The sequence below is a fragment of the Dermacentor andersoni genome, chromosome 10 (genome assembly GCF_023375885.2).
Source record: "Dermacentor andersoni chromosome 10, qqDerAnde1_hic_scaffold, whole genome shotgun sequence".
Classification (NCBI taxonomy): Eukaryota; Metazoa; Arthropoda; class Arachnida; order Ixodida; family Ixodidae; genus Dermacentor; species Dermacentor andersoni.
In genome coordinates, this window is record NC_092823.1 from 39,294,151 (window position 1) to 39,307,785 (window position 13,635).

Here is a 13,635-nt window from a genome sequence, read left to right on the forward strand (position 1 = left end):
CTACTGTGGGCACGCCATGTTTCCTCACAAGCACCCTGACAATTGTCTATGCTGAACGACACGCGGTATCGCAGGCGTGATTGAACCGCCTGACGTCAGCTCGCGAAAGCCACATTTCCTGCTGCAAAGAGTCGACTCGACCAACACCACCTAGATAGCTCGACTCGACTAGTTGACTCGACTCGCCGTGATAGGTGAGTGGCTGTAGCGTTGCGTTGCCAGGCAACCTCGGCTGCGGGGGCTGCATTTCGATGGAGGCCGTTCGCGAAAGATGAATTGGAAGTCCTCCACTAAAGCGTGCCTCAAAGTAAAAATCGCGGTTTCGCACTTCGTGCCGCACAACCTAATTAACTTTACATTCTTGTTATGCGGAATCAAGGGTTCGACGAAAACTCGTCTGGTCGCGATTGCTCGCAGTCATCGGTAAAACGATTGTGAACAAACGCCCCCGTGTGGGAGCCGAAACGTCTTGGCTTCTTTTCTTTTTAATCTTTTTGGTCGGTGTCCGCTTTACCCTTCACTCTCGTTAACAGGTGCCTCGGATGCATATCTCACCCGTCACAGTTTTCATTTTCGCATTCAGCGCTTTCTAAAGAGCGATACATTAACAGCCACCACTTATGATGAGTAGAAACAAAAGTTTCAGTTTAGAATCGCAGAAGCATGTGCGAAATAGCATCATTTTATATAAATGATCTCCTATTTCACTGATTCCGTGACAGTCACCGCCTGTGATAATTATTTCTGACAGTGCAATCGAATCCTGGAATAAAAAATAACAAGAATAATCAAGCGAAAACTGAAACGAGAGGGCGACCCCAAGCATGGACAACGCCATTCTTAGGGTGCAGTGTAAAGGTCCCGCTAATTTTCGCGTCCATCACGAATATTAGTTTGGGCTATGCCTGCGCTCGCCCTCCTCAACTGGATGCGAAACACCATCGGGACGTCACCGAGATTTGCATATTCAACACGCACATTCCAATGTACAGAGCCCCAACGAAAACAGGTCAATAAAATACGGCATCAGGCTATGTCCCCGGATGGACGGATGGACGGATGGATGGATGGATGGATGGATGGATGGATGGATGGATGGATGGATGGACGGACGGACGGACGGACGGACGGACGGACGGACGGACGGACGGACGGACGGACGGACGGACGGATGGATAGATGGATGGATGGATGGATGGATGGATGGATGGATGGATGGATGGATGGATGGATGGATGGATGGATGGATGGATGGATGTTATGAGCGTCCCCTTTGGAACGGGCCGGCAAGTTGCGCCACCAAGCTCTTGCTATTATACTGCCTAATGTATTACCTAGGTTAATCAATAAAAAAATTAAGAGAAAAAGCACTACGAACTCCCACAAACAAATTTTCTGATCCCCTATTCCGAAGTGTGCTTTTTGTACGTCTCCGTTTTTTGTCGTTTCCTTAATTTTCTTCCACCAATCCTCCAATCGCCTCTTACTAATCCCTACTGCGGACATGTTTACTTTTCCACTGCTCTCCCAAGGGCTTCAAGGAGGCCAGTGGTGCCTAAATCGACCGCTGGGTAGACGTCTTCACATTCTAATAAAACATGCTCCGTCGTTTCCCTAGCTTTACCGCAGCAGGCACATGCTTCTTCCTTCTTACATCTCGCTTTATAGGCGCGTGTTCTAAGGCATCCCGATCTCGCTTCAAAAAATAATGAGCTTCCCTTTGAGTTATAAATTGTTTCTTTCCTGCACACGTAGGAGCGGCATCTGGCGTCCCAGATTCACCGCGCTGCGTAAAGGTGGCGCGGTAGTCGCGTTTTTCGCTGGCTGCATAAATTTGTTCCGCGGCAAACGTTTTAGTTTTACGCCGCCCGTTCGGTTGCGCCGTCTTTTAGCCGAAGTTCTAATCTGGCGTGACGTGGCGATGCTTCGTTTACGTCAAACAATGGTCGCTGCAACCATACTCTCTTGTTTCTTGGAACCGAACAGTTAGGCTTCTTTAATGCAATCCGCCGTGCTCACTTCACATTCACTTCCCTTACCTTGCCTCTGTCCTCCTCCCTCCCTCCAGTATACACATTGTCACGTCTGCACACGGCGCCGAAAATTCCAGGGCCGTAACGAAATTTGCTTCCTGTCTCTTATCAAATTTCCGCAGGGCGCTTGGTGCGTGGGCTGCACATAATGTCGCCACGCGCAGATTATATGCGTACTTGCTTAGCCTTTATTTCGTTGTTGTTGTTGTTGTTTTTTTCTTGGCACACTGTCACGCTTGTCTTTCACGTTTGTTTTTCTGTACTTAGTTCATTGCTGGAACAATATTTTTCTCCCCCTCTATGTATCCCTGAAGCGACTATGCCACACAAGATTGGCACCCGCCTTACAGATGCGGCATTATCGTAGTATACGGCAAGCTCTTTCAAACCCGTGCAATATTGTGAGGGAAACAAACTGAACTCGAAGGAAAGTAAAAAAAAATGTTAGGTAAACGAGTGCAGTGTGCCTTTCAAGTAAATATCTTACTTCTTTCTTACTTTATTGAGAGAAATAAACAAATAGATGAAGAAATGAAAGTCATGGGAAAGCAGACGTACGAAAACCCGTCAAGAACCTCGATGTTCGTTGAAAGCGTACACACGAATTTTTTCTTGACGCATCGTGACTAAATTAACTACAATTTTTTTTCAAGATTGGTCATGTTACTTTTCGATCCCTACCGCCTCTATATACCTCCTCCGCGTGGCAGCAATAATCTGATTTTCATTTAAGCTGCTTTACCTAACAACGTCAACTTACAGTGCATCGGCCACAGAATGCATTCAACACATTCGAAACGCCAGTTATACCTTTTCTGTTATTTTTTTTATTTCAGCGCCTGCCAATAACACAAGGGCCTTGGTGACAACTCACTTGCGCATCCAAAAAAAAACACAACCATGGTAAAATTGAACGTCTTTCCGAGTAAATTAAAAAAGAAATTAGAAAGTAAATTTAAAAAAGCTTTGATTCGGGTGCCTATTAAAGAACCCCACAGGCCACAATTAATACGGGGTCACCCACTATGGCGTGCTTCATAATGGAACAGTGATTGGGGAACAGGAAACACCAAAATCTATTTTTATATTTCTTGTAACTGCCAAAAGCATCTGTACCCTGCATACTGGGTGCAAGCAATGCGGTGACACTAGTTTGAATATGTCGACGTAAGACGTACCAGCACTGTCGACTTTGTGCAGCCGCATTATTACGCGAGGCAGGTAAAAAAACTTTGCATAACACGCTGCACAGCACGGGCTGTTTTTCAGTTATGGAACCCGGAACTTCAGCGAACTCTGTTACTAACTCAGAATAATCAGTCTGCCCGCGCGCAACTTGGCTTAAGATCTTCGATTATCGCTGGATATGCCCGTCATGTACGCAGTAACGCACGTGTGTCAGGTAAGCATGCATATGACGAAATGTGACGAACATAGCGGCTCAATGACTGCTTGAGCAAAACATGGAATTTAGCAAGATGTCGCCGAAGGCGCGCATTCGTGGCAGAGAAGCCGGTAAAACATGCGAGAAGCAGGACGCGATTGATTGCGACTTTTTGAACGCCGCACAGGAAAGCCACAACAAACCTTGCCACAAACTTCCCTAGACTCGGGAAGCGTAGCCCCTGTCGTTTATTTTCCTTCTAATTGTTATTCGTATTAGGATGTAGAAACGTAACGCTAGTCCCGCCGTCGTTCTGCAAAAAGAAAGGAAAACAATGACAGGAAAGAAGCCACCTACCAAGCTTTGCGTTTCCTATTTCCCTTTCCCCAACCCCAAGTGTAGGGTAGCAAACCGGGTGCTCGTCTGGTTGACCTCCTTGCCTTTCCTGTCCTTGCGCTCTCTCTCTCTCTCCTCTCTCTCCGGGAATGTTTCAGTTAAAGTGGCGCAGTAACCAACTCCAGTCCGAATCATCCTCGTCTGTGGAGGTGGTGCTCCCTGGGGGTGGAGAAGTGGAGAGACCTTTCTCTTCTTATCTGTTCTTATTCGGCCTCTTGCTTCTTACGACTAGGTTCATTTATATTCTTTCGCATCGGTCCCTGTGACAGATAAGCTGCAAAATGTGGCTTCAGCCAATCACAACGCGTCTGCGAATCATAGGTGCTGGAGCTGAGAGCCTGCTCTTAAGGTGCAGTATTCTTCCCTGCTTTAGTATCAACCTAGTCTTTTATTGTTGCTGTTGCTGTTCTTTTTTTTTTCAGAGCAAATAACAATTGTGCATGGGGCAAAAGTATTTCTTTCGCTTCTAAATGCCAGGTGGTGTGCTTGCTGATTTTATCTAAGGGTATGATTCTTAATAGGTAATAAATGAGGAAGAAAAAGACTACGGGTCTAAAAAGTCAAAAATTTGCGACTGTCATACTGTGTGTCTGGAGTTCAAGTTCTCGCGATACGCTTCCTGTATTGATATTTGTTTATGTAGAAACTTCTACCAATAGATTGTTGCGCTCCCTCGACGGTCACCGACGAACACCGCTGACCACCGCAGACAAGGGGAGACAGCTTTTACAGCTATCCTTGTAAAATTGACCATGAGTACGAGGACCTCCATAACCATGAGCAATAGTATGAACGAAAGCATGGCAAGCAGAGAAACAGGCGCGGCGAAAAATGAAGCATTTCTCAAGTGCGTCCGATTTTCTTATTAAAGAAAAGCGTCAGAAAAAGATACTCATCCCATTCCGCGATCTCTTTACGATACGGGGCGAAAATTACCGACAACATCAAAGGAAGCAGACCTGCAGCACGTAGGCAGCCCTTTCTTTTGTTTAATGAACAAAATGTTTCCATGCAGTGGTTCTTAATTAAAACAGAGGTGCTTCTTGGGTCAAAGGAGAACAGGACCAAATAAATAGCGGTTTTCTGCGCTGGGCTTTCTTTGCTGAGCTTGGTTTGTCGGCAGCATGATCGCCTTTCGGAAAGAAACTGGATGCCGGCTCCTTTGATATGGAGCACATCAAATAACGCTATCCAAACAAGAATTGAAAAAACCACTAACACGTATCATGCTCAGGCGCTTCCCTTGCCGCACGTTTGTTGATTATATGAAACAACATCATCGAGGAATGAACATCGAAAAATTAAGGGTATAAAGGGTCATTTAACGAAGGCACACATAATTACCGACTTCCTCGAGACACCAATCGTCGGGACGGCGACGGCTTTCGGACGAACCGGAAGACACGTACCCCGCATGTGACTCGAAGGCCTCGCGGCCCTTGTTTGGGAACCCGACTTGCAAACGTGCCCTCTGCGTGGGCGTGAACGAGCGTGGGTTTCGAGAGAAAACCCATTCGGGCATGAAAGCCTCCTTTGAAAACCCGACCGGGAAGTCGGCGAAGTCAGCGCTCGCCGTCAATGAAAAAAAGCATCTCGCCGTCAATGAAAAAAGCATTTGCTGTCCGCTCAAGAAATGTCAAGGTTCAAGGCGCTGTCCCAGCGGGCGCTCCAGCCGTTCCTGTTTACTTACCGCGCACCGGCGTTTTCCTTTGTCCCGTACGTGGGCGGGACAAAGCGGAATGGACTTAAAAGCTTCATTTCCGCACCGGCTTGTCCGGCCTCTTCGTTGGCTTTGAGGCGGCGGCTGGCTTTGCTGTAGACCTGGTGTCGTTGTCGTTCCGCTCACGCGGCTTAGCTTGACAGGCGAGGATTACGTTTTCGTGGCGACGGAAGCAGCTAAAGGGTAAGAAGCTGTCATATGAAAATGTTCAGCTACAGGAGGAGCTCCTTAACTGATCAGTTTGGCTCTTAGTTCCCCGCAGGAGAGGAACAGAGGCGCACCGAAGCCATGTGCCGCGGTGTCTTTTCCGTCAGCGTGACACCATTTGTTTGCGGAATCCTATTAAATGTCAGTCACGGCATACGTATGGGAGCTTCGGTGCAGGGGAAATGCGGGTGGCCAACTGCATTACACGCTCTGTACTTCACGTCAAGAGAATCGAGAAAGTGATTGCGTTGGGCACGGTGGTTTGCGTTCCTGCATGTGCTCTCCATTTCGGCCTGACGAGTGCCACGAGGCTCCACGGGGAGTGCGAAATGGAAACAAGATGCCCTGCATGCGAAGTAGCTGCCACATTTGCATGGCGCGCTTAATGGCGCGTCGGGTCGCGCTCCTAGCGCGTCGCGTCCGTGTAATCGGTTGCGCGTTGAGTCAGGAAGGCAAACCGCGTCGATGCGCCGGGAAAGCGAGCATGTTGTACGGGCATTTTCGGAGCCAACTCGATGCTTGTAGGCGCTCGCGTTCCGCATCGCCGGAGAGAGGAAAGGTGAAACGGCTGCCGGCGATTGGCTCTCCCGGCGAAACTGACTCGCGTGGAAACAAAATTCCCGGCTCGTTTTCGCACGAACGGGAATGCGCCAGTGTAAACGACGTCGATGTAAGAAATGCGCTAAGAAAAGGATGCAATACGTTATACTGTGGCGTTGGTCTAAACGTGGCTACAGTAAGTTTCAGGCCTCCTGATTGCGAATTGCTAAGTCGGCGCTCATAAAACGCGCATCCCGATGCCATGCTAGCAACTTACGGAATGTGTCCCTGCGCCCTTTTTCGGTCCGGTCGCTCTCGCTCTGGGGGTGTGCGCGTCTTTCCAAGAAGAATGTGCCGAAATTCCTGCGATGCGATGCTGTTGGGGGCAATTTTCTGCATAAATGTTTTCTTGCATTCACAGATAGGCCTGCGCGCACAGAAGAAACTAAGATTACTCAAAAATACAACGAAGCTCTGTTTCGTGCGTGTGTGCGTGTGTGTGCGCGTACAATAGCGCACGCGTTATTGCGCTCATTCACACGACGCGCCCGTCCTACACTCCTTGTCTTGTGCGTTCACCTTTCATAATATCACAGGCCTCTTCTTTCTTTTCTTTTACAAAATCTCCAGCCCTCGTTCTGCCCGCGATCAAGCAACACTTGCGTCGCAGTGGTATCGCAACTTCACAACCATAAGCATAGGGCTTACCTGTATTCCATTAAACCGAATGTCTACGCCCTGAGAAATAACTTAGGTAACGATCTTGCCTTACCTCGAGGATGAGGTATATCTGCACTCAAAAACGAGGTCGGGTGAGCTGAATTATTCAAGAGAAATGTCGCAAGCCCTTTCCAATTGAAGGCCCGGCTTGCACACTAGGGCTTTAAATTCCTAGAATTACCATCGAAATGATTCGGCGAAGAGGCCGTGTACGTGAAAAGATGGGACGAAATTACGACACTGCGTCGGACTAGATCGCGCTCCTCTGTGATGCAACTTACTCGAGGCAAGCAGTTCTTCGCTTTAATCTCTGATCTCAGATTCCTTTCTGAATCCCCACCTGTAATCTATATGCATATTGAGGTCCACATCAAAATGCGGAATGCAAAACGCCGTCTGTGAATCTCTGGGTTTCATTAATGTTTTTTCTTACTACCATGGGGGCGATATAGTATTGTAAACGAAACATTTAGGAGAAGGGAAACATAGATGATAACAGACGATAACAGACAGATAACATAGATAACAGCTTATTGGGCATTTCATCGAGAAACTCGTTCCGTCTTCAGGTGATATTACCCTAGTGAACAACCTTGAACGTTGCGTTGTAATTTTAACCATATTGTCCCGCTCTAGTCATGTTGAAAAATCGCACCGCCGAAAACGGGAGGTTATATTTTAATTCTTTATTGATCGAACGTGTGCTATGAAAGAAAGAAAGAAAAACCCTCAAAGCACAACGATAACGGCGAACACACTCATTAACACAATGGCATAGAACAGCGTTTGTCGCTTTACGTCGTGGTGTAACATATACTCTTTAGGTGTGGAAAGTGCGCCTTGCGGAAGAGCCTAATAATGTCCCGTATTTTGAAAAGGCGCCACGAGATTACTCTCCGATCGCAGGTATGTGTAGTGAGAGAGGGCAATGCTTTTCTATGAGAAATGTCCGCTGTTCTGCCATTGTTTTCTGCGCACGTTTTTCTGTGTGTGTGTGTCTGTGTGTGCGTGTGTGTTTGGGCGCACCGAATAAAATGACATCACTACGTTCCGTCGTCACAGCTCTCTCGTCAGAGCACGATTTCGGGCAGCTACCGAAGGAAAACCACTTTAAAAGCCACGAAAGAGGTGTACAACTGGCGCGCAACGAAAACGCATTCCGCGAATAACCATTTGACACTGTATTATTTCGCCACTCGCGAAGCTATCACATCGTGCTAGTGGCACCCGCCGAAGACGAAGGAGAGGTGATGGTGGTGGTGGTGGTGGTGTCGCTGCAGGTGGGGTATATACCTGAGATATATACATAGACGGCAACTGTTCCGCTTGAGCCTCCTGTCAGTGTCACTGTGTGGGTCACCGGGTGTCGAAGAGCCCGGTGTGTCGCATGAAGGCAGTCAGCAGTCGTTGCAATCTCTTCCGGATCTCCTCGGGCCCTCCAGAGAAAACGTCTTCGAAAGTACTGTGCGAAACACGATTGTTTTGAAGACTCAACCATCGCTTTTCTTCATGCGTCGAACTGCGGGCATATGCAAATGAAATGTTCCATGTCGGCCATGTCCCCACAGAAGGCACAGAACGGGGAAGCGCAGCGTCCAGTCTTGAATAACCAAGCTGTGGTGTACGCGGAGTTGGTTCGGAAGAACAGCGTTGCTTCTTCCCGAGTAAGTCAATTGAGTGAGAAAACGGAGCTCCGGCTACTGAAAAGGCACGAGCGTTAAAGTCGGTTTTGTGCACGATGAGTGAGCGGACAATCTGGCAGTTACCGTGCCTACGAGATCGTTTCCTTTCGGTAATACCGATACTTAATTTTGAGTGATTAATATTGACCGCCTGTGGTTCTGCAACATGCGTCCAATTCACGGAACACGGGCGTTTTCGCACTTCGACTCCATCGATATGCGGACTCCGCGGCCGAGATTTGATCTCTTTTCATTCTGCTTTTCGCTGCAAGTTGGGCCTGCTTCTCACCGCATGGCGCTGCGATCATGGCTCAATTCAAGGGCACCACTCGCGGCGGCATTTGTTGTAAAGAGTCCGCGCCTATGCTGCATATACAGGGTAATCATTTCTAAATATTGTGGATTTTTTTAAGATAGCCTGTTGTAGGCAACGTAATTCTAGTCCTTCAGCTGGATTATTCAGAGAGGCGGACGTTACCTTAGGGCACACATAGCAATTTACGAAACGCAGCCGGTGAGTTTACAACACGCATCCACTTGGAATGAATTTCCAGAATCGCGCCAGCTAGGAGATATGCGCCATCAAACTTGGCGTAAAAATGCAGTGTTGTTCCACTTACCTCTTTAGCAAAGATATATTTTATGCATTGAAGCACGAAAGTAACTGGAACGCCCATGTATTTCGTTGGAAAGTTTGGAAAGTAATATCTTCATAATAGTAAAAACGTTATTTCGTTATTTTGATGGTGCTGGAAGGGTGTTTTCTGCAAGCATGCACCTTACAGAATTTATGGCGCTCAGGTACTTTGACATTTCAAGCAAGTAAAAAGCTTAAGTGCCTATTTCTTAACGGCTTGCGCCAAGTCATTGTTCAAGCAGATCATATGACCACAGTGAGCTCGGGGTCTCGAGCTGCCACTTTGTGTATATTAAATTATGGGGTTTAACGTGCCAAAACCACTTTCTGATTATGAGGCACGCCGTAGTGGAGGACTCCGGAAATTTCGACCACCTGGGGATCTTTAACGTGCACCTAAATCTAAGTACACGGGTGTTTTCGCATTTCGCCTCCATCGAAATGTGGCCGCCATGGCCGGGATTCGATCCCGCGACCTCGTGCTCAGCAGCCTAACACCATAGCCACTGAGCAACCACGGCGGGTCACTTTGTGTATATGGCGTCCCTGGTCGGCAAGCAGAAAGACGTAGAGTTTTCTTTCAATTTTCCACACTGCCTATCGCTTTTTAAGACTGTCTTCGTTTAAGTTGCTCCAGCTCGGTGATCAGCTGCAAAACGTGAACAAATCGCAGCACGCCAACCAATTATATTTCTTCAGGCGCATGTTTGTTCTGGTTTCGCCTCGTGGTCGAGGCAGTTGTATCCGCCGTAAGACGAGCTATTTCATGAAGTCTCGGTGTGAATAAACATTCGAAGATGCATTAATTGTGCAGGTGGGGCACGCCGGTCATAATGTGGAAAGACACATCTTCTTTGTCCTCCTCTCTCCTTGCTGCCTTTCACATCATACTGCTAGCTCTGCTCACCTTGGTGTAGATTTACAGATAAACTGAACAGCGTGGCGTCAGCATATCAGAGCAGCTAGAGGCACTACTGGTTTTTAAGGTGCTGTTTTATTCCCTCTAGTTGGGTTCGCGGACTGGTCGATGCCATGTATTAGTAGCACAAAAGTAGGAGTGGTCGAGCGCTCACGCCCACCGCTAACACGACCGGCAATATGTAGGTACACAATTTGAAACCGGGATGCGCACCTTCTTTTTTGTACCTTTCGCTTTACATAAGCGTCTCGAAAAACACACGAGGTTTACTTGGGCGGACGTCCGAAATACCAGCGTAGTTACAGAATGAAATAAGTCCCTGTAAAAATTAAATGCAGTGTACATTCCGGCAGAACGCACATAGCGGGACAGCGTCCCGTTAGAGAGTCAGCCTTGCAAATCGGTGTGTTATTTCACCAAAACACCCTTTTCGGTGCGTTAGTTAAAGACACGAGAAAACACCTTTAAGATTGCAGTATTCCTTAGTGGGCATAAAGGTGCCGTTCAGCCAATTTTCAAGGGACACAAATTCAAGGCAAATACCTCTTATCGGCTCTTCTCTGTTCACCCTGTCATCAGGTTGTCTATTTCTGCAGGCCTCCTTGTTCCGCATCTAAATCTGCCCCATCGAATTTTCCCAGCTCTACATTATATGCTTCAGCAACTAAAATCGAGCACCGCAAGTTACACTAAAAAGCCAACGGCAAGACCAACTTTCGCAAGGGTGGAATATGCGATTGAACGTCGAGTCTTAAATCGTTACTGTTTAAATCCAGACGGATAATCTCTATTATGTTACGATATATCTGAGTACAGACACGAGATTAGCATTCGTGTTAACTTCGCGCATCTGTGCATGTTGTACGCTAAAAATCACAGTGAAATGGCACCAAAGCCTGGACACGTCCAACAAGGTCAGCTTCACTGCATCACCATAGAATGCGTGTGTAAAAACAAATGTGGTTACTTGCAACACGAAGCAATGTTAAACGAGCGATCACTAATAAGAAAGTACAAAGAAAAAGCGAAACCACGTTCACATTCGGGCTGCGTTCTAGAAGTCCCGCAGCGTTGACCGGCTCATGGTATGCGACGAGAGTGGGTCGTCCAGCGAGAACCGGTGTTTGTCGCCCCTGCTTCGGCGACGCTCGTGCAACCGTTTCTTGGGCAGCGGCGCCAGAGATCCCTGGAGCTGGCGCCTCTGCTCCTCGCCGGTGCGTTCGGTCAAGGTAGTTTTGGCACGCGTGACAGAGCGACGCATTTTCCAGTCTGCCTTTGCGGGTAAGAACTCCGTAGCGGCCGCGACCAGCGTCATCAAGATGGCCGGAACGGCGAGGTGCCCTTCGGCGTGCCTGCCCTGGAGAAACCTCGGAACCATCTGGGCCAGGGTGTCGCCGAGCCGGCTGCAGGCCAGGCCCGTGCCGAGCGCCGTGCAGTGAATGCCAACGGCGTAGCAGTTGACGGCCAGTGTGATCAAAAACATGAGCGTCACGTTTCCCGCCATTCGCATGAGCAGAACGAGCGAGTTGCGCAGAACCGTTTTGTCGTCGGTGTAAATACCGGCCAGAACTACCGACGTTACGGCGCAGACGAGCGCCGAGGCGACCACCAAAAGTTTGAAGCCGAAGCGAGGAATGCATCGGGCAACGGCGATAGCAGCACAGGTGGACAGAAGCATGTCGATTACGTTATCTATCACACTGACGAAGATGTCGTCGTTGGAGATGAAGCTGATGTAGCAGTAGGCAAGCGCTGTCCAGCAGAATGTCAACCGGGCTGTGCGATGCCAGAGACCTTTCGAGCACAGCAGAAAAGGCCCGGCCGGTTCTTTGGGCGCTACTTCTCGAACCTGCAAGTAACGCTGTAAGGCGCAAAGGTCGCCTCTTCCCGTTGGCAACCCATTCAACCTCGCCGCGCTCGACGCAACGCGCTCGGCCTCGCCAACTTTTCCGGTGACCAGAAGCCAGGCAGGCGATTCGTCTATGGTGTAGTACAGGGTTAGCAGGAGGGACGTAGGCAGCATGACCAGGAGCTGGGTGACGGCCCAGCCACCCTTGACAGCCTGGGCCACCGCTAGCGTCGGGGGCACCATGAGCAGAGTGACCACCCAGGTGGCGACAGTGTAGGCGGGAATCTTGCTCATGGGCGACACCTCGTACGTCAGCGCGAGCAGCGGCGGCACCAGGGCGCTCGCAGCCGCCGAGACGAGGCAGCGCACGGCCACGAAACAGTGCAGGTCCTTGGGCAGGCCTCCGCCTACCCCAGCCACCAGCACCACGGGTACGGCCACGAAGACGACGACCCTGCGGCCGACGCGATCGGCCGCCACGCCGAACACGCAGAGGGACGCCATGCAGCTGACCGAGTAGGCTATCCTCGCCAGGTCCACGATCCAGAGCCGGTCGCACACGAGGTTCCATTCGCTGACGATGTTGTTGCCGTACGTGCTAAGGTCGTACTCCCACGACGTGCACGAGACGATGCGAGCCACGTCTTCCGCGTCTGGCGGTTCGCGCACCGTACAGTGGCTGTACTGGCCGTCCACGTCCCGGGGGATGGCGAGCCTCTTCCACTCGGCGACGCTGAGGTTGGCGAACTTGGAGGGTCGTTGGCACCAGTGGTCCATGACGCCCGCAGTGAGTCAGAAGCTCTCGTCGTGCAGCGTAAAAAAGTGGCGCCCGCGACGATCGTGCCCAACATTATCAGCAGCTGGAACTTGCCGAAACCGTAAGGGAGTGGGATGTCATCATCGTCACCGGCGGCTTGCGCCTCACGTCTCGATGCTCCCGAAAGAGATGATTGACTAGTGAGCACAGGCGCCTCTGGAAGAGCAGCCATTCTTCTTCATCTTCGTTCTTACCTTCTTTCGCTTGGTTGTAGTTCATGCGGCCATTTGCGAAGCGGGCAGTATTCGCACTTCTTTAGCTCGTATATTTTAGCTAGTATAAAAATAAAGCGCGAAGATAGGCATCTCACGCGAGATGTCTTCAGCTTGCGCATTCAAATCCAACAAAACTGAATTATTTATTCACAAAAATAATAATTTTATATAGACGTCTCAGTCATTATCATCAGCCTGGTTACGCCCAATGCAGGGCAAAGGCCTCTCCCATACTTGTCCAACTATCCCGGTCATGTGCTAATTGTGGCCATGTTGTCCCTGCAAACTTCTTAATCTCATCCGCCTACCTAACTTTCCGCCGCCCCCTGCTACGCTTACATTCTCTTGGAATCCAGTCCGTAACCCTTAATGACCATCGGTTATCTTCCTTCCTCATTACATGCCCTGCTTGTGCCCATTTCGTTTCCTTGATTTCAACTAAGATGTCATTAACTCGCGTTTGTTCTCTCACCCAATCTGCTCTTTTCTTATCCCTTAACCCTTTGAGGGTCGAAT

At 49.2% G+C, this 13,635-nt stretch overlaps 1 protein-coding gene across 1 annotated transcript; it reads right to left on the minus strand.

Moving 5' to 3' along the window:
- Positions 1-10,316: 10,316 nt before the first annotated feature.
- Positions 10,317-13,238, minus strand: LOC126519046 (solute carrier family 22 member 6-like). The gene has a single exon (XM_050168658.3). The coding sequence runs from the start codon at positions 12,862-12,864 to the stop codon at positions 11,293-11,295; it is 1,572 nt and encodes a 523-aa protein (XP_050024615.1). The 5' UTR covers positions 12,865-13,238; the 3' UTR covers positions 10,317-11,292.
- Positions 13,239-13,635: the final 397 nt, after the last annotated feature.